This window comes from Salmo salar, chromosome 18 (assembly GCF_965601325.2).
Source record: "Salmo salar chromosome 18, fSalSal1, whole genome shotgun sequence".
Lineage (NCBI taxonomy): Eukaryota > Metazoa > Chordata > Actinopteri > Salmoniformes > Salmonidae > Salmo > Salmo salar.
The window spans coordinates 882,501-905,417 of NC_138308.1; the positions used below are offsets into that span (position 1 = coordinate 882,501).

Sequence of the window (22,917 nt, forward strand, 5' to 3'; positions counted from 1 at the left end):
TTCTGTTGTGTCACGTCCATAAAGGTTCCCCTTCTGTTGTGTTACGTCTATAAAGGTTCCCCTTCTGTTGTGTTACGTCTATAAAGGTCCCCCTTCTGTTGTGTCACGTCTATAAAGGTCCATCTTCTGTTGTGTTACGTCCATAAAAGGTTCCCCTTCTGTTGTGTTATATAAAGGTTCCCCTTCTGTTGTGTCTACGTCTATAAAGGTCCCCCTTCTGTTGTTACATTTACATTTACGTCATTTAGCAGACACTCTTATCCAGAGCGACTTACAAATTGGTGCATTCACCTTATGGTGTTACGTCCATAAAGGTCCCCCTTCTGTTGCGTTACGTCCATAAAAGGTTCCCCCTTCTGTTGCGTTACGTCCATAAAGGTTCCCCCTTCTGTTGTGTTACGTCCAATCACACACTACACAGTAATCTACCTTGCAGACACACGCCAGATATACAGTGTTACTCGTTAAGTGACCTTTCCCCCCCCCCAACACAATTACTTTACAGCCTTATTCTAAAATAGATTAAATACATTTTTTTCCCCCCTCAATTTACACACAATGACAAAGCGAAAATAGGTTTTTAGAACATTTTACAAATGTATTAAAAATGTACTTAAGTATTTAGACCCTTTGCTATGAGAGACTGTAAATTGAGCTTCAGGTTCCATCCTGTTTCCATTGATCATCCTTGAGATGTTTCTACAACTTGAAACGATTTATTCCATTTTTAGAAAGAGGCTGTAACGTAACAAAATGTGGAAAAAGTCAAAGGGGTGTGAATACTTTCCGAACGCGCCTGTATATGATGGGATGTAGAGACATTATGGACATGGGGAAGTAGGGACCCTTTGGTGTCACCAATACCCTCCTCTGGGACCTGGGGCGTTCGGGCTCCTCGATACTCTGGGACCTGGGAGACGGGGCTCCTCGATACTCTGGGACCTGGGAGACGGGGCTCCTCGATACTCTGGGACCTGGGAGACGGGGCTCCTCGATACTCTGGGACCTGGGAGACGGGGCTCCTCGATACTCTGGGACCTGGGAGACGGGGCTCCTCGATACTCTGGGACCTGGGAGACGGGGCTCCTCGATACTCTGGGACCTGGGAGACGGGGCTCCTCGATACTCTGGGACCTGGGGAGACGGGGCTCCTCGATACTCTGGGACCTGGGAGACGGGGCTCCTCGATACTCTGGGACCTGGGAGACGGGGCTCCTCGATACTCTGGGGACGGGCCCTCGCCGGGACCGGGAGACGGGGCTCCTCGATACTCTGGGACCTGGGGACGGGGCTCCTCGATACTCTGGGACCTGGGAGACGGGGCTCCTCGATACTCTGGGACCTGGGGGACGGGGCTCCTCGATACTCTGGGACCTGGGAGACGGGGCTCCTCGATACTCTGGGACCTGGGAGACGGGGCTCCTCGATACTCTGGGACCTGGGAGACGGGGCTCCTCGATACTCTGGGACCTGGGAGACGGGGCTCCTCGATACTCTGGGACCTGGGAGACGGGGCTCCTCGATACTCTGGGACCTGGGAGACGGGGCTCCTCGATACTCTGGGACCTGGGAGACGGGGCTCCTCGATACTCTGGGACCTGGGAGACGGGGCTCCTCGATACTCTGGGACCTGGGAGACGGGGCGTTCGGGCTCCTCGATACTCTGGGACCTGGGAGACGGGGCTCCTCGATACTCTGGGACCTGGGAGACGGGGCTCCTCGATACTCTGGGACCTGGGAGACGGGGCTCCTCGATACTCTGGGACCTGGGAGACGGGGCTCCTCGATACTCTGGGACCTGGGGGACGGGGCTCCTCGATACTCTGGGACCTGGGGGACGGGGCTCCTCGATACTCTGGGACCTGGGAGACGGGGCGTTCGGGCTCCTCGATACTCTGGGACCTGGGAGACGGGGCTCCTCGATACTCTGGGACCTGGGAGACGGGGCTCCTCGATACTCTGGGACCTGGGAGACGGGGCTCCTCGATACTCTGGGACCTGGGAGACGGGGCTCCTCGATACTCTGGGACCTGGGAGACGGGGCTCCTCGATACTCTGGGACCTGGGGAGACGGGGCTCCTCGATACTCTGGGACCTGGGAGACGGGGCTCCTCGATACTCTGGGACCTGGGAGACGGGACGCGGGCTCCTCGATACTCTGGGACCTGGGAGACGGGGCTCCTCGATACTCTGGGACCTGGGAGACGGGGCTCCTCGATACTCTGGGACCTGGGAGACGGGGCTCCTCGATACTCTGGGACCTGGGAGACGGGGCTCCTCGATACTCTGGGACCTGGGAGACGGGGCTCCTCGATACTCTGGGACCTGGGAGACGGGGCTCCTCGATACTCTGGGACCTGGGAGACGGGGCTCCTCGATACTCTGGGACCTGGGAGACGGGGCTCCTCGATACTCTGGGACCTGGGAGACGGGGCTCCTCGATACTCTGGGACCTGGGAGACGGGGCTCCTCGATACTCTGGGACCTGGGAGACGGGGCGTTCGGGCTCCTCGATACTCTGGGACCTGGGAGACGGGGCTCCTCGATACTCTGGGACCTGGGAGACGGGGCTCCTCGATACTCTGGGACCTGGGAGACGGGGCTCCTCGATACTCTGGGACCTGGGAGACGGGGCGTTGGGGCTCCTCGATACTCTGGGACCTGGGAGACGGGGCTCCTCGATACTCTGGGACCTGGGAGACGGGGCTCCTCGATACTCTGGGACCTGGGGACGGGACGTCGGGCTCCTCGATACTCTGGGACCTGGGAGACGGGGCTCCTCGATACTCTGGGACCTGGGAGACGGGGCTCCTCGATACTCTGGGACCTGGGAGACGGGGCGTTCGGGCTCCTCGATACTCTGGGACCTGGGGGACGGGGCTCCTCGATACTCTGGGACCTGGGAGACGGGGCTCCTCGATACTCTGGGACCTGGGGGACGGGGCTCCTCGATACTCTGGGACCTGGGAGACGGGGCTCCTCGATACTCTGGGACCTGGGAGACGGGGCTCCTCGATACTCTGGGACCTGGGAGACGGGGCTCCTCGATACTCTGGGACCTGGGAAACGGGGCTCCTCGATACTCTGGGACCTGGGAGACGGGGCGTTCGGGCTCCTCGATACTCTGGGACCTGGGGACGGGGCTCCTCGATACTCTGGGACCTGGGAGTCCCTCATCCCCTGGTCCCTCATCCCCTGTTCCCTCACCTGTCACCCTGTTCCCTCATCCCCTGTTCCCTCATCCCCTGTTCCCTCATCCCCTGTTCCCTCAGTCCCCTGTTCCCTCAGTCTCCTGTTCCCTCATCCCTTCACTGTTCCCTCATCCCCTGTTCCCTCATCCCCTGTTCCCTCATCCCCTGTTCCCTCATCCCCTGTTCCCTCATCTCCTGTTCCCTCATCCCCTGTTCCCTCATCCCCTGTTCCCTCATCCCCTGTTCCCTCATCCTCCTGTTCCCTCATCCTCCCCTCCAGGTGTAATTACATTTTTAAAAACTGATGTTTTTTGGTGCAAAATATAGAACAGGTAAAGTTCAATACAGACTGATGAGATGTCAATACAGACTGATGAGATGTCAATACAGACTGATGAGATGTCAATACAGACTGATGAGATGTCAATACAGACTGATGAGATGTCAATACAGACTGATGGACCAGGCTGATGAGATGTCAATACAGACTGATGAGATGTCAATACAGACTGATGAGATGTCAATACAGACTGTTGGACCAGACTGATGAGATGTCAATACAGACTGATGAGATGTCAATACAGACGGCCATTTTTGTGTTCATACTTTTTTCCATAATGACAAGGACAAGGTTTGATGTTGGACAACAACAATAGAATGTCGCATGACTAAAACGCGATACCAAAAACGGTAAGATGATCCCACTGGCTCCAGATCATCTACAAGTCCCTGCTAGGTAAAGTCCCCCCCTTATCTCCGCTCACTGGTCACCATAGCAGCACCCACCTGTAGCACGCGCTCCAGCAGGTATATCTCTCTGGTCATCCCCTAAAGCCAACTCCTCCTTCGGCCGCCTTTCCTTCCAGTTCTCTGCTGCCAATGACTGGAACGAACTACAAAAATCTCTGAAACTGGAAACACTTATCTCCCTCACTAGCTTTAAGCACCAGCTGTCAGAGCAGCTCACAGATTACTGCACCTGTACATAGCCCATCTATAATTTAGCCCAAACTACTACCTCTTCCCCTACTGTATTTATTTATTTTGCTCCTTTGCACCCCATTATTTCTATTTCTACTTTGCACTTTCTTCCACTACAAATCTACCATTCCAGTGTTTTACTTGCTATATTGTATTTACTTTGCCACTATGGCCTATTTATTGCCTTAACTCCTTTATCCCACCTCATTTGCACTCACATTGTATATAGACTTATTTTTCTACTGTATTATTGACTGTATGTGTTGTTTTACTCCATGTGTAACTCTGTGTTGTTGTATGTTGTCGAACTGCTTTGCTTTATCTTGGCCAGGTCGCAATTGTAAATGAGAACTTGTTCTCAACTAGCCTACCTGGTTAAATAAAGGACTTGTTCTCCACTAGCCTAACCTGGTTAAATAAAGGACTTGTTCTCAACTAGCCTAACCTGGTTAAATAAAGGACTTGTTCTCAACTAGCCTAACCTGGTTAAATAAAGGACTTGTTCTCAACTAGCCTAACCTGGTTAAATAAAAGGACTTGTTCTCAACTAGCCTAACCTGGTTAAATAAAAGGACTTGTTCTCAACTAGCCTAACCTGGTTAAATAAAAGTGAAATAAAAATAAATTAATAAAAAATGTTCATACTGAGAGGTTGGCGGGACTTTTTATAATATACATTATCATCCCAATCATGACTAGGTTTCGCTTGGCAGAAATAAAAGCACAGCAACACCTTTCAGATATAAAGAACGGAGAGAGCAGTAACTCTCCCTCGACACTCGCACAAGGACAAACAGAACGGACCAAAGCAAGATAGATGTTTAATCAAATTAGGGCAAACAGAAATATTCTGGTTTTAGAATGTTGTTGTGGGGGGGGGGTGGGGGGGTTGACAGACTGGTTGTTAAACAGTCAGACTCCCTCCAGACTCCCCCAGACTCCCTCCAGACTCCCTCCAGACTCCCTCCAGACTCCCCCCAGACTCCCGTCCTAAACAGTCAGACCCTCAGACTCCCTCCAGACTCCCTCCAGACTCCCTCCAGACTCCCCAGACTCCCGTCCTAAACAGTCGGCTCCCCCAGACTCCCTCCAGACTCCCTCGATCCCCACAGCCCTGAGAGAACATCTACCTTTTAACCAGGTTCCTTTACCACCCTGAGGGAGCTGAGTAGAAGAGGGTCTGACTGTCTCCGAGGGAGGAGTAGAGGGTCTGACTGTCTCCGAGGGAGGAGTAGAGGGTCTGACTGTCTCCGAGGGAGGAGTAGAGGGTCTGACTGTCTCCGAGGGAGGAGTAGAGGGTCTGACTGTCTCCGAGGGAGGAGTAGAGGGTCTGACTGTCTCCGAGGGAGGAGTAGAGGGTCTGACTGTCTCCGAGGGAGGAGTAGAGGGTCTGACTGTCTCCGAGGGAGGAGTAGAGGGTCTGACTGTCTCCGAGGGAGGAGTAGAGGGTCTGACTGTCTCCGAGGGAGGAGTAGAGGGTCTGACTGTCTCCGAGGGAGGAGTAGAGGGTCTGACTGTCTCCGAGGGAGGAGTAGAGGGTCTGACTGTCTCCGAGGGAGGAGTAGAGGGGTCTGACTGTCTCCGAGGGAGGAGTAGAGGGTCTGACTGTCTCCGAGGGAGGAGTAGAGGGTCTGACTGTCTCCGAGGGAGGAGTAGAGGGTCTGACTGTCTCCGAGGGAGGAGTAGAGGGTCTGACTGTCTCCGAGGGAGGAGTAGAGGGTCTGACTGTCTCCGAGGGAGGAGTAGAGGGTCTGACTGTCTCCGAGGGAGGAGTAGAGGGTCTGACTGTCTCCGAGGGAGGAGTAGAGGGTCTGACTGTCTCCGAGGGAGGAGTAGAGGGTCTGACTGTCTCCGAGGGAGGAGTAGAGGACCTGACTGTCTCCGAGGGAGGAGTAGAGGACCTGACTGTCTCCGAGGGAGGAGTAGAGGACCTGACTGTCTCCGAGGGAGGAGTAGAGGACCTGACTGTCTCCGAGGGAGGAGTAGAGGACCTGACTGTCTCCGGGGGCTGACTGTCTCCGAGGGAGGAGTAGAGGGTCTGACTGTCTCCGAGGGAGGAGTAGAGGGTCTGACTGTCTCCGAGGGAGGAGTAGAGGGGTCTGACTGTCTCCGAGGGAGGAGTAGAGGGTCTGACTGTCTCCGAGGGAGGAGTAGAGGGATCTGACTGTCTCCGAGGGAGGAGTAGAGGGCCTGACTGTCTCCGAGGGAGGAGTAGAGGGTCTGACTGTCTCCGAGGGAGGAGTAGAGGGTCTGACTGTCTCCGAGGGAGGAGTAGAGGGTCTGACTGTCTCCGAGGGAGGAGTAGAGGGTCTGACTGTCTCCGAGGGAGGAGTAGAGGGTCTGACTGTCTCCGAGGGAGGAGTAGAGGGTCTGACTGTCTCCGAGGGAGGAGTAGAGGGTCTGACTGTCTCCGAGGGAGGAGTAGAGGGCCTGACTGTCTCCGAGGGAGGAGTAGAGGGCCTGACTGTCTCCGAGGGAGGAGTAGAGGGTCTGACTGTCTCCGAGGGAGGAGTAGAGGGTCTGACTGTCTCCGAGGGAGGAGTAGAGGGTCTGACTGTCTCCGAGGGAGGAGTAGAGGGTCTGACTGTCTCCGAGGGAGGAGTAGAGGGTCTGACTGTCTCCGAGGGAGGAGTAGAGGGTCTGACTGTCTCCGAGGGAGGAGTAGAGGGTCTGACTGTCTCCGAGGGAGGAGTAGAGGGTCTGACTGTCTCCGAGGGAGGAGTAGAGGGCCTGACTGTCTCCGAGGGAGGAGTAGAGGGTCTGACTGTCTCCGAGGGAGGAGTAGAGGGTCTGACTGTCTCCGAGGGAGGAGTAGAGGGTCTGACTGTCTCCGAGGGAGGAGTAGAGGGTCTGACTGTCTCCGAGGGAGGAGTAGAGGGCCTGACTGTCTCCGAGGGAGGAGTAGAGGGCCTGACTGTCTCCGAGGGAGGAGTAGAGGGTCTGACTGTCTCCGAGGGAGGAGTAGAGGGTCTGACTGTCTCCGAGGGAGGAGTAGAGGGTCTGACTGTCTCCGAGGGAGGAGTAGAGGGTCTGACTGTCTCCGAGGGAGGAGTAGAGGGTCTGACTGTCTCCGAGGGAGGAGTAGAGGGTCTGACTGTCTCCGAGGGAGGAGTAGAGGGTCTGACTGTCTCCGAGGGAGGAGTAGAGGGTCTGACTGTCTCCGAGGGAGGAGTAGAGGGTCTGACTGTCTCCGAGGGAGGAGTAGAGGACCTGACTGTCTCCGAGGGAGGAGTAGAGGGCCTGACTGTCTCCGAGGGAGGAGTAGAGGACCTGACTGTCTCCGAGGGAGGAGTAGAGGGTCTGACTGTCTCCGAGGGAGGAGTAGAGGGCCTGACTGTCTCCGAGGGAGGAGTAGAGGGACCTGACTGTCTCCGAGGGAGGAGTAGAGGGTCTGACTGTCTCCGAGGGAGGAGTAGAGGGTCTGACTGTCTCCGAGGGAGGAGTAGAGGGAGGACTGTCTCCGAGGGAGGAGTAGAGGACCTGACTGTCTCCGAGGGAGGAGTAGAGGGAGGAGTAGAGGGTCTGACTGTCTCCGAGGGAGGAGTAGAGGGACCTGACTGTCTCCGAGGGAGGAGTAGAGGACCTGACTGTCTCCGAGGGAGGAGTAGACGGGTCTGACTTAATAAAACACTCTTTCCTCAGTCATCAAACCTGATAGAAGAACCAATGTATCAACCTCACGGAAATGTGATCAGAAGAGAGAGAGGAGGAGGAGGGGTGGAGAGAGAGAGAGAGAAATTAAATATATAGAATCATTCTTATTATTATTATTATTATTATTATTATTAATACACAACATGTGGTACTTGTAGGGCATTTCCAGGGTCGGGTCCAGGTCCAGCCCGGGAATCACACCGGGAGTCAGGTCAATATCTGGCAACCAGAATATCAGTTCAACCTCCTGCTGGCCCCAGCCTCGCCACTCAAATACACTACCCAACGTCCTCTCCGGCCGTGGTCACCGTGGAAACGCCCCCCCCCCCCCCCCCTGAATGGCAACAGGCGAGGCTGTGATTGGGCAGTGTTCATGTCTTGTCCCGGGAGGGGGGGGGGGGGGGGGGGCGGGGCTAACTGATGATACGGCTGATGGTCTGCAGGGAGGGGAAGTCCTCGTTGTCCCCCAAGTGCAAGGTCTTATGGGAGTTGAAGTCTTTAGGGTCCAACACTTGGCAGCAGGTGGGGCATACCTGGCAGTCCAGCGCGGCTGCATTAGAGACAGCGCTGGACTGGGAGGCACTCTTCTTCTTGTCCTTCCTGGCCCCGCCGCCTCTCGGTCTCTCCGTGGCCTGGTCGTCTACGTGGGCCGACAGAAGCTCCTGCTGTTTAACCGTGTCAGGAAGTAAAACCAGCAGCTCGTTGAAGACGCCAACAAAATTGTCCCCTAACAGAGTCTTACAGCTGCGGTGGTACAAAACGGCAGACATCAGACCCTGTTAGAGAGAGAGAGATGGATGGGAACATTAGCCTGTTAGAGAGAGAGAGATGGATAGGAACATTAGCCTGTTAGCCTTACTGGGTGGATAGGAACATTAGCCTGTTAGCCTTACTGGGTGGATAGGAACATTAGCCTGTTAGCCTTACTGGGTGGATAGGAACATTAGCCTGTTAGCCTTACTGGGTGGATAGGAACATTAGCCTGTTAGCCTTACTGGGTGGATAGGAACATTAGCCTGTTAGCCTTACTGGGTGGATAGGAACATTAGCCTGTTAGCCTTACAGGGTGGATAGGAACATTAGCCTGTTAGCCTTACTGGGTGGATAGGAACATTAGCCTGTTAGCCTTACTGGGTGGATAGGAACATTAGCCTGTTAGCCTTACTGGGTGGATAGGAACATTAGCCTGTTAGCCTTACAGGGTGGATAGGAACATTAGCCTGTTAGCCTTACTGGGTGGATAGGAACATTAGCCTGTTAGCCTTACTGGGTGGATAGGAACATTAGCCTGTTAGCCTTACTGGGTGGATAGGAACATTAGCCTGTTAGCCTTACTGGGTGGATAGGAACATTAGCCTGTTAGCCTTACTGGGTGGATAGGAACATTAGCCTGTTAGCCTTACTGGGTGGATAGGAACATTAGCCTGTTAGCCTTACTGGGTGGATAGGAACATTAGCCTGTTAGCCTTACTGGGTGGATAGGAACATTAGCCTGTTAGCCTGACAGGGATGGATAGGAACATTAGCCTGTTAGCCTTACTGGGTGGATAGGAACATTAGCCTGTTAGCCTTACTGGGTGGATAGGAACATTAGCCTGTTAGGAGAGGGTGGATAGGAACATTAGCCTGTTAGCCTTACGGGTGGATAGGAACATTAGCCTGTTAGCCTTACTGGGTGGATAGGAACATTAGCCTGTTAGCCTTACTGGGTGGATAGGAACATTAGCCTGTTAGCCTTACTGGGTGGATAGGAACATTAGCCTGTTAGAGAGAGAGAGATGGATAGGAACATTAGCCTGTTAGCCTTACTGGGTGGATAGGAACATTAGCCTGTTAGCCTTACTGGGTGGATAGGAACATTAGCCTGTTAGCCTTACTGGGTGGATAGGAACATTAGCCTGTTAGCCTTACTGGGTGGATAGGAACATTAGCCTGTTAGCCTTACAGGGTGGATAGGAACATTAGCCTGTTAGCCTTACTGGGTGGATAGGAACATTAGCCTGTTAGCCTTACTGGGTGGATAGGAACATTAGCCTGTTAGAGAGAGAGAGATGGATAGGAACATTAGCCTGTTAGCCTTACTGGGTGGATAGGAACATTAGCCTGTTAGCCTTACTGGGTGGATAGGAACATTAGCCTGTTAGCCTTACTGGGTGGATAGGAACATTAGCCTGTTAGCCTTACTGGGTGGATAGGAACATTAGCCTGTTAGCCTTACTGGGTGGATAGGAACATTAGCCTGTTAGCCTTACTGGGTGGATAGGAACATTAGCCTGTTAGCCTTACTGGGTGGATAGGAACATTAGCCTGTTAGCCTTACTGGGTGGATAGGAACATTAGCCTGTTAGCCTTACTGGGTGGATAGGAACATTAGCCTGTTAGCCTTACAGGGTGGATAGGAACATTAGCCTGTTAGCCTTACTGGGTGGATAGGAACATTAGCCTGTTAGCCTTACTGGGTGGATAGGAACATTAGCCTGTTAGCCTTACTGGGTGGATAGGAACATTAGCCTGTTAGCCTTACTGGGTGGATAGGAACATTAGCCTGTTAGCCTTACTGGGTGGATAGGAACATTAGCCTGTTAGCCTTACTGGGTGGATAGGAACATTAGCCTGTTAGCCTTACTGGGTGGATAGGAACATTAGCCTGTTAGCCTTACTGGGTGGATAGGAACATTAGCCTGTTAGCCTTACTGGGTGGATAGGAACATTAGCCTGTTAGCCTTACTGGGTGGATAGGAACATTAGCCTGTTAGCCTTACTGGGTCTATAGGAACATTAGCCTGTTAGCCTTACTGGGTGGATAGGAACATTAGCCTGTTAGCCTTACTGGGTGGATAGGAACATTAGCCTGTTAGCCTTACTGGGTGGATAGGAACATTAGCCTGTTAGCCTTACTGGGTGGATAGGAACATTAGCCTGTTAGAGAGAGAGAGATGGATAGGAACATTAGCCTGTTAGCCTTACTGGGTGGATAGGAACATTAGCCTGTTAGCCTTACTGGGTGGATAGGAACATTAGCCTGTTAGCCTTACTGGGTGGATAGGAACATTAGCCTGTTAGAGAGAGAGAGATGGATAGGAACATTAGCCTGTTAGAGAGAGAGAGATGGATAGGAACATTAGCCTGTTAGCCTTACTGGGTGGATAGGAACATTAGCCTGTTAGCCTTACAGGGTGGATAGGAACATTAGCCTGTTAGCCTTACTGGGTGGATAGGAACATTAGCCTGTTAGCCTTACTGGGTGGATAGGAACATTAGCCTGTTAGAGAGAGAGAGATGGATAGGAACATTAGCCTGTTAGCCTTACTGGGTGGATAGGAACATTAGCCTGTTAGCCTTACTGGGTGGATAGGAACATTAGCCTGTTAGCCTTACTGGGTGGATAGGAACATTAGCCTGTTAGCCTTACAGGGTGGATAGGAACATTAGCCTGTTAGCCTTACTGGGTGGATAGGAACATTAGCCTGTTAGCCTTACTGGGTGGATAGGAACATTAGCCTGTTAGCCTTACTGGGTGGATAGGAACATTAGCCTGTTAGCCTTACTGGGTGGATAGGAACATTAGCCTGTTAGCCTTACTGGGTGGATAGGAACATTAGCCTGTTAGCCTTACTGGGTGGATAGGAACATTAGCCTGTTAGCCTTACTGGGTGGATAGGAACATTAGCCTGTTAGCCTTACTGGGTGGATAGGAACATTAGCCTGTTAGCCTTACTGGGTGGATAGGAACATTAGCCTGTTAGCCTTACTGGGTGGATAGGAACATTAGCCTGTTAGCCTTACTGGGTGGATAGGAACATTAGCCTGTTAGCCTTACTGGGTGGATAGGAACATTAGCCTGTTAGCCTTACTGGGTGGATAGGAACATTAGCCTGTTAGCCTTACTGGGTGGATAGGAACATTAGCCTGTTAGCCTTACTGGGTGGATAGGAACATTAGCCTGTTAGCCTTACTGGGTGGATAGGAACATTAGCCTGTTAGCCTTACAGGGTGGATAGGAACATTAGCCTGTTAGCCTTACTGGGTGGATAGGAACATTAGCCTGTTAGCCTTACTGGGTGGATAGGAACATTAGCCTGTTAGCCTTACTGGGTGGATAGGAACATTAGCCTGTTAGCCTTACTGGGTGGATAGGAACATTAGCCTGTTAGCCTTACTGGGTGGATAGACCCGTTCAGACACTGTAAATATTGAGTCTTTGCATCAACTTCATGTAATTGTCAATAAAAGCCTTTTGACACTTACAGTCTGTATGTAACTACGGGTTAGAGATATAGAGAGGATAGTTCAGCCCCAACAGTCTGTATGTAACTACGGGTTAGAGATATATAGAGAGGATAGTTCAGCCCCAACAGTCTGGATGTAACTACGGGTTAGAGATATATAGAGAGGATAGTTCAGCCCCAACAGTCTGGATGTAACTACGGGTTAGAGATATATAGAGAGGATAGTTCAGCCCCAACAGTCTGGATGTAACTACGGGTTAGAGATATAGAGAGAGGATAGTTCAGCCCCAACAGTCTGGATGTAACTACGGGTTAGAGATATAGAGAGAGGATAGTTCAGCCCCAACAGTCTGGATGTAACTACGGGTTAGAGATATATAGAGAGGATAGTTCAGCCCCAACAGTCTGGATGTAACTACGGGTTAGAGATATATAGAGAGGATAGTTCAGCCCCAACAGTCTGGATGTAACTACGGGTTAGAGATATAGAGAGAGGATAGTTCAGCCCCAACAGTCTTACAGCTCTGATGGTGCAGCACCATCCACATAAAATCCTGTCTGAACCGTCCAGAGTAGTTCTTAGGGTGAAGGTTAGGGGGGTTAAGGTTAGGGTTAGGGGGATTAAGGTTAGGGTTGGGGGGTTAAGGTTAGGGATAGGAGTCAGGGCGTACCTGTCTGAACTGTCCAGAGTAGTCCTTAGGGATAGGAGTCAGGGCTTACCTGTCTGAACTGTCCAGAGTAGTCCTTAGGGTTAGGAGTCAGGGCTTACCTGTCTGAACTGTCCAGAGTAGTCCTTAGGGTTAGGAGTCAGGGCTTACCTGTCTGAACTGTCCAGAGTAGTCCTTAGGGATAGGAGTCAGGGCTTACCTGTCTGAACTGTCCAGAGTAGTCCTTAGGGTCAGGGATAGGAGTCAGGGCTTACCTGTCTGAACTGTCCAGAGTAGTCCTTAGGGATAGGAGTCAGGGCTTACCTGTCTGAACTGTCCAGAGTAGTCCTTAGGGTTAGGAGTCAGGGCTTACCTGTCTGAACTGTCCAGAGTAGTCCTTAGGGATAGGAGTCAGGGCTTACCTGTCTGAACTGTCCAGAGTAGTCCTTAGGGATAGGAGTCAGGGCTTACCTGTCTGAACTGTCCAGAGTAGTCCTTAGGGATAGGAGTCAGGGCTTACCTGTCTGAACTGTCCAGAGTAGTCCTTAGGGTCAGGGATAGGAGTCAGGGCTTACCTGTCTGAACTGTCCAGAGTAGTCCTTAGGGATAGGAGTCAGGGCTTACCTGTCTGAACTGTCCAGAGTAGTCCTTAGGGTTAGGAGTCAGGGCTTACCTGTCTGAACTGTCCAGAGTAGTCCTTAGGGATAGGAGTCAGGGCTTACCTGTCTGAACTGTCCAGAGTAGTCCTTAGGGATAGGAGTCAGGGCTTACCTGTCTGAACTGTCCAGAGTAGTCCTTAGGGATAGGAGTCAGGGCTTACCTGTCTGAACTGTCCAGAGTAGTCCTTAGGGTCAGGGATAGGAGTCAGGGCTTACCTGTCTGAACTGTCCAGAGTAGTCCTTAGGGATAGGAGTCAGGGCTTACCTGTCTGAACTGTCCAGAGTAGTCCTTAGGGATAGGAGTCAGGGCTTACCTGTCTGAACTGTCCAGAGTAGTCCTTAGGGTTAGGAGTCAGGGCTTACCTGTCTGAACTGTCCAGAGTAGTCCTTAGGGATAGGAGTCAGGGCTTACCTGTCTGAACTGTCCAGAGTAGTCCTTAGGGATAGGAGTCAGGGCTTACCTGTCTGAACTGTCCAGAGTAGTCCTTAGGGATAGGAGTCAGGGCTTACCTGTCTGAACTGTCCAGAGTAGTCCTTAGGGATAGGAGTCAGGGCTTACCTGTCTGAACTGTCCAGAGTAGTCCTTAGGGTTAGGAGTCAGGGCTTACCTGTCTGAACTGTCCAGAGTAGTCCTTAGGGATAGGAGTCAGGGCGTACCTGTCTGAACTGTCCAGAGTAGTCCTTAGGGTCAGGGATAGGAGTCAGGGCTTACCTGTCTGAACTGTCCAGAGTAGTCCTTAGGGATAGGAGTCAGGGCTTACCTGTCTGAACTGTCCAGAGTAGTCCTTAGGGATAGGAGTCAGGGCTTACCTGTCTGAACTGTCCAGAGTAGTCCTTAGGGATAGGAGTCAGGGCTTACCTGTCTGAACTGTCCAGAGTAGTCCTTAGGGTTAGGAGTCAGGGCTTACCTGTCTGAACTGTCCAGAGTAGTCCTTAGGGATAGGAGTCAGGGCTTACCTGTCTGAACTGTCCAGAGTAGTCCTTAGGTTAGGGATAGGAGTCAGGGCTTACCTGTCTGAACTGTCCAGAGTAGTCCTTAGGATCAGGGATAGGTGTCAGGGCTTACCTGTCTGAACTGTCCAGAGTAGTCCTCAGGGATAGGAGTCAGGGATTACCTGTCTGAACTGTCCAGAGTAGTCCTTAGGGTTAGGGTTAGGAGTCAGGGCTTACCTGTCTGAACTGTCCAGAGTAGTCCTTAGGGTTAGGAGTCAGGGCGTACCTGTCTGAACTGTCCAGAGTAGTCCTTAGGGATAGGAGTCAGGGCTTACCTGTCTGAACTGTCCAGAGTAGTCCTTAGGGATAGGAGTCAGGGCTTACCTGTCTGAACTGTCCAGAGTAGTCCTTAGGGATAGGAGTCAGGGCTTACCTGTCTGAACTGTCCAGAGTAGTCCTTAGGGTTAGGAGTCAGGGCTTACCTGTCTGAACTGTCCAGAGTAGTCCTTAGGGTTAGGAGTCAGGGCTTACCTGTCTGAACTGTCCAGAGTAGTCCTTAGGGATAGGAGTCAGGGCTTACCTGTCTGAACTGTCCAGAGTAGTCCTTAGGTTAGGGATAGGAGTCAGGGCTTACCTGTCTGAACTGTCCAGAGTAGTCCTTAGGGTCAGGGATAGGTGTCAGGGCTTACCTGTCTGAACTGTCCAGAGTAGTCCTCAGGGATAGGAGTCAGGGCTTACCTGTCTGAACTGTCCAGAGTAGTCCTTAGGGTATAGGAGTCAGGGCTTACCTGTCTGAACTGTCCAGAGTAGTCCTTAGGGTTAGGAGTCAGGGCGTACCTGTCTGAACTGTCCAGAGTAGTCCTTAGGGATAGGAGTCAGGGCTTACCTGTCTGAACTGTCCAGAGTAGTCCTTAGGGTCAGGGATAGGGCAGGGCTTACCTGTCTGAACTGTCCAGAGTAGTCCTTAGGGATAGGAGTCAGGGCTTACCTGTCTGAACTGTCCAGAGTAGTCCTTAGGGTTAGGAGTCAGGGCTTACCTGTCTGAACTGTCCAGAGTAGTCCTTAGGGATAGGAGTCAGGGCTTACCTGTCTGAACTGTCCAGAGTAGTCCTTAGGGATAGGAGTCAGGGCTTACCTGTCTGAACTGTCCAGAGTAGTCCTTAGGGTTAGGAGTCAGGGCTTACCTGTCTGAACTGTCCAGAGTAGTCCTTAGGGATAGGAGTCAGGGCTTACCTGTCTGAACTGTCCAGAGTAGTCCTTAGGGATAGGAGTCAGGGCTTACCTGTCTGAACTGTCCAGAGTAGTCCTTAGGGTTAGGAGTCAGGGCTTACCTGTCTGAACTGTCCAGAGTAGTCCTTAGGGTCAGGAGTCAGGGCTTACCTGTCTGAACTGTCCAGAGTAGTCCTTAGGGTCAGGGATAGGAGTCAGGGCTTACCTGTCTGAACTGTCCAGAGTAGTCCTTGGGGTTAGGGTTAGGGGGGTTAAGGTTAGGAGTCTGGGCTTACCTGTCTGAACTGTCCAGAGTAGTCCTTAGGGTTAGGGTTAGGGGGGTTAAGGTTAGGGTTTGGGGGGTTAAGGTTAGGGTTAGGAGTCAGGGCGTACCTGTCTGAACTGGCCAGAGTAGTCCTTGAACTGGTTGAATCGTGACTGGTCGTTCTGCAGGAGGTTCTTAATGGACTGGATCAGTTCCATGTTCCGTTGCTGGAAGTTCTCTGGAGCCAGGTACACCCCCGGGGACTGGGGAGAGCTGAACACCCCCGGGGACTGGGGAGAGCTGAACACCCCCGGGGACTGGGGAGAGCTGAACACCCCCCATATGGAGTCATTTAGACACACTGAGCTTCAATCAAATATGTGTTGTTGTGTAAAGGTGGCGGTCTGTCTGGAGTCTGTAAAGGTGGTGGTCTGTCTGGAGTCTGTAAAGGTGGCGGTCTGTCTGGAGTCTGTAAAGGTGGTGGTCTGTCTGGAGTCTGTAAAGGTGGTGGTCTGTCTGGAGTCTGTAAAGGTGGTGGTCTGTCTGGAGTCTGTAAAGGTGGTGGTCTGTCTGGTGTCTGTAAAGGTGGCGGTCTGTCTGGAGTCTGTAAAGGTGGTGGTCTGTCTGGAGTCTGGTCTGGCTGGAGTCTGTAAAGGTGGTGGTCTGTCTGGAGTCTGTAAAGGTGGTGGTCTGTCTGGAGTCTGTAAAGGTGGTGGTCTGTCTGGAGTCTGTAAAGGTGGTGGTCTGTCTGGAGTCTGTAAAGGTGGTGGTCTGTCTGGAGTCTGTAAAGGTGGCGGTCTGTCTGGAGTCTGGTCTGTCTGGTGTCTGTAAAGGTGGTGGTCTGTCTGGAGTCTGTAAAGGTGGCGGTCTGTCTGGAGTCTGTAAAGGTGGTGGTCTGTCTGGAGTCTGTAAAGGTGGTGGTCTGTCTGGAGTCTGTAAAGGTGGTGGTCTGTCTGGAGTCTGTAAAGGTGGTGGTCTGTCTGGTCTGTCTGGAGTCTGTAAAGGTGGTGGTCTGTCTGGAGTCTGTAAAGGTGGTGGTCTGTCTGGAGTCTGTAAAGGTGGTGGTCTGTCGAGTCTGTAAAGGTGGTGGTCTGTCTGGAGTCTGTAAAGGTGGTGGTCTGTCTGGAGTCTGTAAAGGTGGTGGTCTGTCTGGTCTGTCTGGAGTCTGTAAAGGTGGTGGTCTGTCTGGAGTCTGTAAAGGTGGCGTTCTGTCTGGAGTCTGTAAAGGTGGTGGTCTGTCTGGAGTCTGTAAAGGTGGTGGTCTGTCTGGTGTCTGGTCTGTCTGGAGTCTGTAAAGGTGGTGGTCTGTCTGGAGTCTGTAAAGGTGGTGGTCTGTCTGGAGTCTGTAAAGGTGGTGGTCTGTCTGGAGTCTGTAAAGGTGGTGGTCTGTCTGGAGTCTGTAAAGGTGGTGGTCTGTCTGGAGTCTGTAAAGGTGGCGGTCTGTCTGGAGTCTGTAAAGGTGGCGGTCTGTCTGGAGTCTGTAAAGGTGGCGGTCTGTCTGGAGTCTGTAAAGGTGGCGGTCTGTCTGGAGTCTGTAAAGGTGGCGGTCTGTCTGGAGTCTGTAAAGGTGGCAGTCTGTCTGGAGTCTGTAAAGGTGGTGGTCTGTCTGGAGTCTGTAAAGGTGGTGGTCTGTCTGGAGTCTGTAAAGGTGGCGGTCTGTCTGGAGTCTGTAAAGGTGGCGGTCTGTCTGGAGTCTGTAAAGGTGGTGGTCTGTCTGGAGTCTGTAAAGGTGGTGGTCTGTCTGGAGTCTGTAAAGGTGGTGGTCTGTCTGGAGTCTGTAAAGGTGGTGGTCTGTCTGGAGTCTGTAAAGGTGGTGGTCTGTCTGGAGTCTGTAAAGGTGGTGGTCTGTCTGGAGTCTGTAAAGGTGGTGGTCTGTCTGGAGTCTGTAAAGGTGGTGGTCTGTCTGGAGTCTGTAAAGGTGGTGGTCTGTCTGGAGTCTGTAAAGGTGGTGGTCTGTCTGGAGTCTGGTCTGTCTGGTGTCTGTAAAGGTGGTGGTCTGTCTGGAGTCTGTAAAGGTGGTGGTCTGTCTGGAGTCTGTAAAGGTGGTGGTCTGTCTGGAGTCTGTAAAGGTGGTGGTCTGTCTGGAGTCTGTAAAGGTGGTGGTCTGTCTGGAGTCTGTAAAGGTGGTGGTCTGTCTGGAGTCTGTAAAGGTGGTGGTCTGTCTGGAGTCTGTAAAGGTGGTGGTCTGTCTGGAGTCTGTAAAGGTGGTGGTCTGTCTGGAGTCTGTAAAGGTGGTGGTCTGTCTGGAGTCTGTAAAGGTGGTGGTCTGTCTGGAGTCTGTAAAGGTGGTGGTCTGTCTGGAGTCTGTAAAGGTGGTGGTCTGTCTGGAGTCTGGTGCTGTCTGGAGTCTGTAAAGGTGGTGGTCTGTCTGGAGTCTGTAAAGGTGGTGGTCTGTCTGGAGTCTGTAAAGGTGGCGATCTGTCTGGTGTCTGTAAAGGTGGTGGTCTGTCTGGAGTCTGTAAAGGTGGTGGTCTGTCTGGTCTGTAAAGGTGATGTCTGGTCTGTAAAGGTGATGTGATGGTCGGTCTGTAAAGGTGATGTGATGGTCGGTCTGTAAAGGTGATGTGATGGTCTGTAAAGGTGATGGTCTGTCGGTAAAGGTGATGTGATGGTCGGTCTGTAAAGGTGATGTGATGGTCGGTCTGTAAAGGTGATGGTCGGTCGGTCTGTAAAGGTGATGGTGTCGGTCTGTAAAGGTGATGTGATGGTCGGTCTGTAAAGGTGATGTGATCGGTCTGTAAAGGTGATGTGATGGTCGGTCTGTAAAGGTGATGTCTGGTCTGTAAAGGTGATGTGATGGTCGGTCTGTAAAGGTGATGTGATGGTCGGTCTGTAAAGGTGATGTGATGGTCGTCTGTAAAGGTGATGTGATGGTCGGTCTGTAAAGGTGATGTGATGGTCTGTAAAGGTGATGTGATGGTCTGTAAAGGTGATGTGATGGTCGGTAAAGGTAATGTGATGGTCGGTAAAGGTGATGTGATGGTCGGTCTGTAAAGGTGATGTGATGGTCTGTCTGTAAAGGTGATGTGATGGTCGGTCTGTAAAGGTGATGTGATGGTCCTGTAAAGGTGATGTGATGGTCTGTAAAGGTGATGTGATGGTCTGTAAAGGTGATGGTCGGTCTGTAAAGGTGATGTGATGGTCTGTAAAGGTGATGTGATGGTCTGTAAAGGTAAGGTGATGGTGGTCTGTAAAGGTGATGGTCGGTCTGTAAAGGTGATGTGATGGTCTGTAAAGGTGATGGTCGGTCTGTAAAGGTGATGTGATGGTCCTGTAAAGGTGATGTGATGGTCTGTAAAGGTGATGGTCGGTCTGTAAAGGTGATGTGATGGTCTGTAAAGGTAATGTGATGGTCTGTAAAGGTGATGTGATGGTCGGTAAAGGTGATGGGATGGTCTGTAAAGGTGATGGGATGGTCTGTAAAGGTGATGGGATGGTCTGTAAAGGTGATGTGATGGTCTGTAAAGGTGATGTGATGGTCTGTAAAGGTGATGTGATGGTCTGTAAAGGTAAGGTGATGGTCTGTAAAGGTGATGGTCGGTCTGTAAAGGTGATGTGATGGTCTGTAAAGGTGATGTGATGGTCTGTAAAGGTAAGGTGATGGTCTGTAAAGGTGATGGTCGGTCTGTAAAGGTAATGTGATGGTCTGTAAAGGTAATGTGATGGTCTGTAAAGGTAATGTGATGGTCTGTAAAGGTAATGTGATGGTCCTGTAAAGGTGATGTGATGGTCCTGTAAAGGTGATGTGATGGTCTGTAAAGGTGATGTGATGGTCTGTAAAGGTGATGGTCGGTCTGTAAAGGTGATGTGATGGTCTGTAAAGGTGATGTGATGGTCTGTAAAGGTGATGTGATGGTCCTGTAAAGGTGATGGTCTGTAAAGGTGATGGTCGGTCTGTAAAGGTGATGTGATGGTCTGTAAAGGTGATGTGATGGTCTGTAAAGGTGATGGTCTGTAAAGGTGAGGTGATGGTCTGTAAAGGTGATGGTCGGTCTGTCTCACCGGGGGCTGGATGCAGGGGGCTCCACCACGTTGCTGTTGAGGGGGATGCCGGTGAACCCCGGGGGGGGCTTACTGGGCGGGGGGGCGCCGCCCTGGCCGGGGGGAGACGGGGACAGGACGTTGGGGGGGGCAGAACTCTTCAGGACGAAGGAACTTTTAAATCCTGGAGGAGATAAACAACATCACTACGTTATCGATGTTACTTTCATCCATAAAACCCCCAAAACTTAAAGCTGCAGCTAAATTCACATAGAAACGTGTGTTATAGAGCTGTCACTCTCATAGACAGCAAGTCTAAGAAGCTGTAGATCTCGTTCTATGTGAGGTATTTCTATGCTCCCTGTTCTTATGTTTAGTTCTTGTGTCTTTTACTTTCGGTTTTCTACACCAGCATCAAAACAACTGAAATATTTTGGGTTATTAAATATATATTTCACAGCGGTTTCGATAGAACAATGATTCTCTACGCAATGGGCAAAAAAAAAAAACGAATACTTAAAAAATGTCAATAAATCAAATTGCTGCCGTCCAAATTGTTCAGGAGAAGAACAAATTAAAATCTATTGAAAAAAATGACGCTTCTTATTCATTGATGGAAAAACCAGTGGATGTTACTGTCTGGTGTTACTGCTGGGGCGTTACTGTCTGGTGTTACTGCTGGGGCGTTACTGTCTGGTGTGGTGTTACTGCTGGGGCGTTACTGTCTGGTGTTACTGCTGGGGCGTTACTGTCTGGTGTTACTGCTGGGGCGTTACTGTCTGGTGTTACTGCTGGGGCGTTACTGTCTGGTGTGGTGTTACTGCTGGGGCGTTACTGTCTGGTGTTACTGCTGGGGCGTTACTGTCTGGTGTGGTGTTACTGCTGGGACGTTACTGTCTGGTGTTACTGCTGGGGCGTTACTGTCTGGTGTGTGTTACTGCTGGGACGTTACTGTCTGGTGTTACTGCTGGGGCGTTACTGTCTGGTGTTACTGCTGGGGCGTTACTGTCTGGTGTTACTGCTGGGGCGTTACTGTCTGGTGTTACTGCTGGGGCGTTACTGTCTGGTGTTACTGCTGGGACGTTACTGTCTGGTGTGGTGTTACTGCTGGGGCGTTACTGTCTGGTGTTACTGCTGGGACGTTACTGTCTGGTGTTACTGCTGGGACGTTACTGTCTGGTGTGGTGTTACTGCTGGGACGTTACTGTCTGGTGTGGTGTTACTGCTGGGGCGTTACTGTCTGGTGTGGTGTTACTGCTGGGGCGTTACTGTCTGGTGTTACTGCTGGGGCGTTACTGTCTGGTGTGGTGTTACTGCTGGGGCGTTACTGTCTGGTGTTACTGCTGGGGCGTTACTGTCTGGTGTGTTGTTACTGCTGGGGCGTTACTGTCTGGTGTGGTGTTACTGCTGGGGCGTTACTGTCTGGTGTTACTGCTGGGACGTTACTGTCTGGTGTGGTGTTACTGCTGGGACGTTACTGTCTGGTGTGGTGTTACTGCTGGGGCGTTACTGTCTGGTGTTACTGCTGGGACGTTACTGTCTGGTGTGGTGTTACTGCTGGGGCGTTACTGTCTGGTGTTACTGCTGGGGCGTTACTGTCTGGTGTTACTGCTGGGGCGTTACTGTCTGGTGTTACTGCTGGGGCGTTACTGTCTGGTGTGGTGTTACTGCTGGGGCGTTACTGTCTGGTGTTACTGCTGGGACGTTACTGTCTGGTGTGGTGTTACTGCTGGGACGTTACTGTCTGGTGTGGTGTTACTGCTGGGGCGTTACTGTCTGGTGTGGTGTTACTGCTGGGGCGTTACTGTCTGGTGTTACTGCTGGGGCGTTACTGTCTGGTGTGGTGTTACTGCTGGGGCGTTACTGTCTGGTGTTACTGCTGGGGCGTTACTGTCTGGTGTGTTGTTACTGCTGGGGCGTTACTGTCTGGTGTGGTGTTACTGCTGGGGCGTTACTGTCTGGTGTTACTGCTGGGACGTTACTGTCTGGTGTGGTGTTACTGCTGGGACGTTACTGTCTGGTGTTACTGCTGGGGCGTTACTGTCTGGTGTTACTGCTGGGACGTTACTGTCTGGTGTGGTGTTACTGCTGGGGCGTTACTGTCTGGTGTTACTGCTGGGGCGTTACTGTCTGGTGTTACTGCTGGGGCGTTACTGTCTGGTGTTACTGCTGGGGCGTTACTGTCTGGTGTGGTGTTACTGCTGGGGCGTTACTGTCTGGTGTTACTGCTGGGACGTTACTGTCTGGTGTGGTGTTACTGCTGGGGCGTTACTGTCTGGTGTGGTGTTACTGCTGGGGCGTTACTGTCTGGTGTTACTGCTGGGACGTTACTGTCTGGTGTTACTGCTGGGGCGTTACTGTCTGGTGTTACTGCTGGGGCGTTACTGTCTGGTGTGGTGTTACTGCTGGGGCGTTACTGTCTGGTGTTACTGCTGGGACGTTACTGTCTGGTGTTACTGCTGGGACGTTACTGTCTGGTGTTACTGCTGGGGCGTTACTGTCTGGTGTTACTGCTGGGACGTTACTGTCTGGTGTGGTGTTACTGCTGGGACGTTACTGTCTGGTGTTACTGCTGGGACGTTACTGTCTGGTGTGGTGTTACTGCTGGGGCGTTACTGTCTGGTGTGGTGTTACTGCTGGGGCGTTACTGTCTGGTGTTACTGCTGGGACGTTACTGTCTGGTGTTACTGCTGGGGCGTTACTGTCTGGTGTTACTGCTGGGACGTTACTGTCTGGTGTTACTGCTGGGACGTTACTGTCTGGTGTTACTGCTGGGGCGTTACTGTCTGGTGTTACTGCTGGGGCGTTACTGTCTGGTGTTACTGCTGGGGCGTTACTGTCTGGTGTTACTGCTGGGGCGTTACTGTCTGGTGTTACTGCTGGGACGTTACTGTCTGGTGTTACTGCTGGGACGTTACTGTCTGGTGTTACTGCTGGGGCGTTACTGTCTGGTGTTACTGCTGGGGCGTTACTGTCTGGTGTTACTGCTGGGACGTTACTGTCTGGTGTGGTGTTACTGCTGGGGCGTTACTGTCTGGTGTTACTGCTGGGGCGTTACTGTCTGGTGTGGTGTTACTGCTGGGGCGTTACTGTCTGGTGTGTTGTTACTGCTGGGGCGTTACTGTCTGGTGTTACTGCTGGGGCGTTACTGTCTGGTGTGGTGTTACT

At 52.0% G+C, this 22,917-nt stretch overlaps 1 protein-coding gene across 4 annotated transcripts in view; it reads right to left on the minus strand.

Annotated features, from left to right (window-relative positions):
• Nucleotides 1–7,813: 7,813 nt before the first annotated feature.
• Nucleotides 7,814–22,917, minus strand: part of znf598 (zinc finger protein 598) — a 55,166-nt gene continuing 40,062 nt past the window's right edge. For 3 of the 4 annotated variants that reach the window (XM_082964646.1, XM_082964648.1, XM_082964645.1), the window contains 3 exons: nucleotides 19,771–19,933; nucleotides 15,897–16,095; nucleotides 7,814–8,602 (listed from right to left, as the gene is read on the minus strand). In XM_082964646.1, the coding sequence (XP_082820772.1) occupies nucleotides 8,240–8,602; nucleotides 15,897–16,095; nucleotides 19,771–19,933 (725 nt within the window). In that variant the 3' untranslated portion in view covers nucleotides 7,814–8,239. The remainder of the gene's footprint in view (nucleotides 8,603–15,896; nucleotides 16,096–19,770; nucleotides 19,934–22,917) is intronic. The other variant, XM_082964647.1, reaches the window with a different exon arrangement.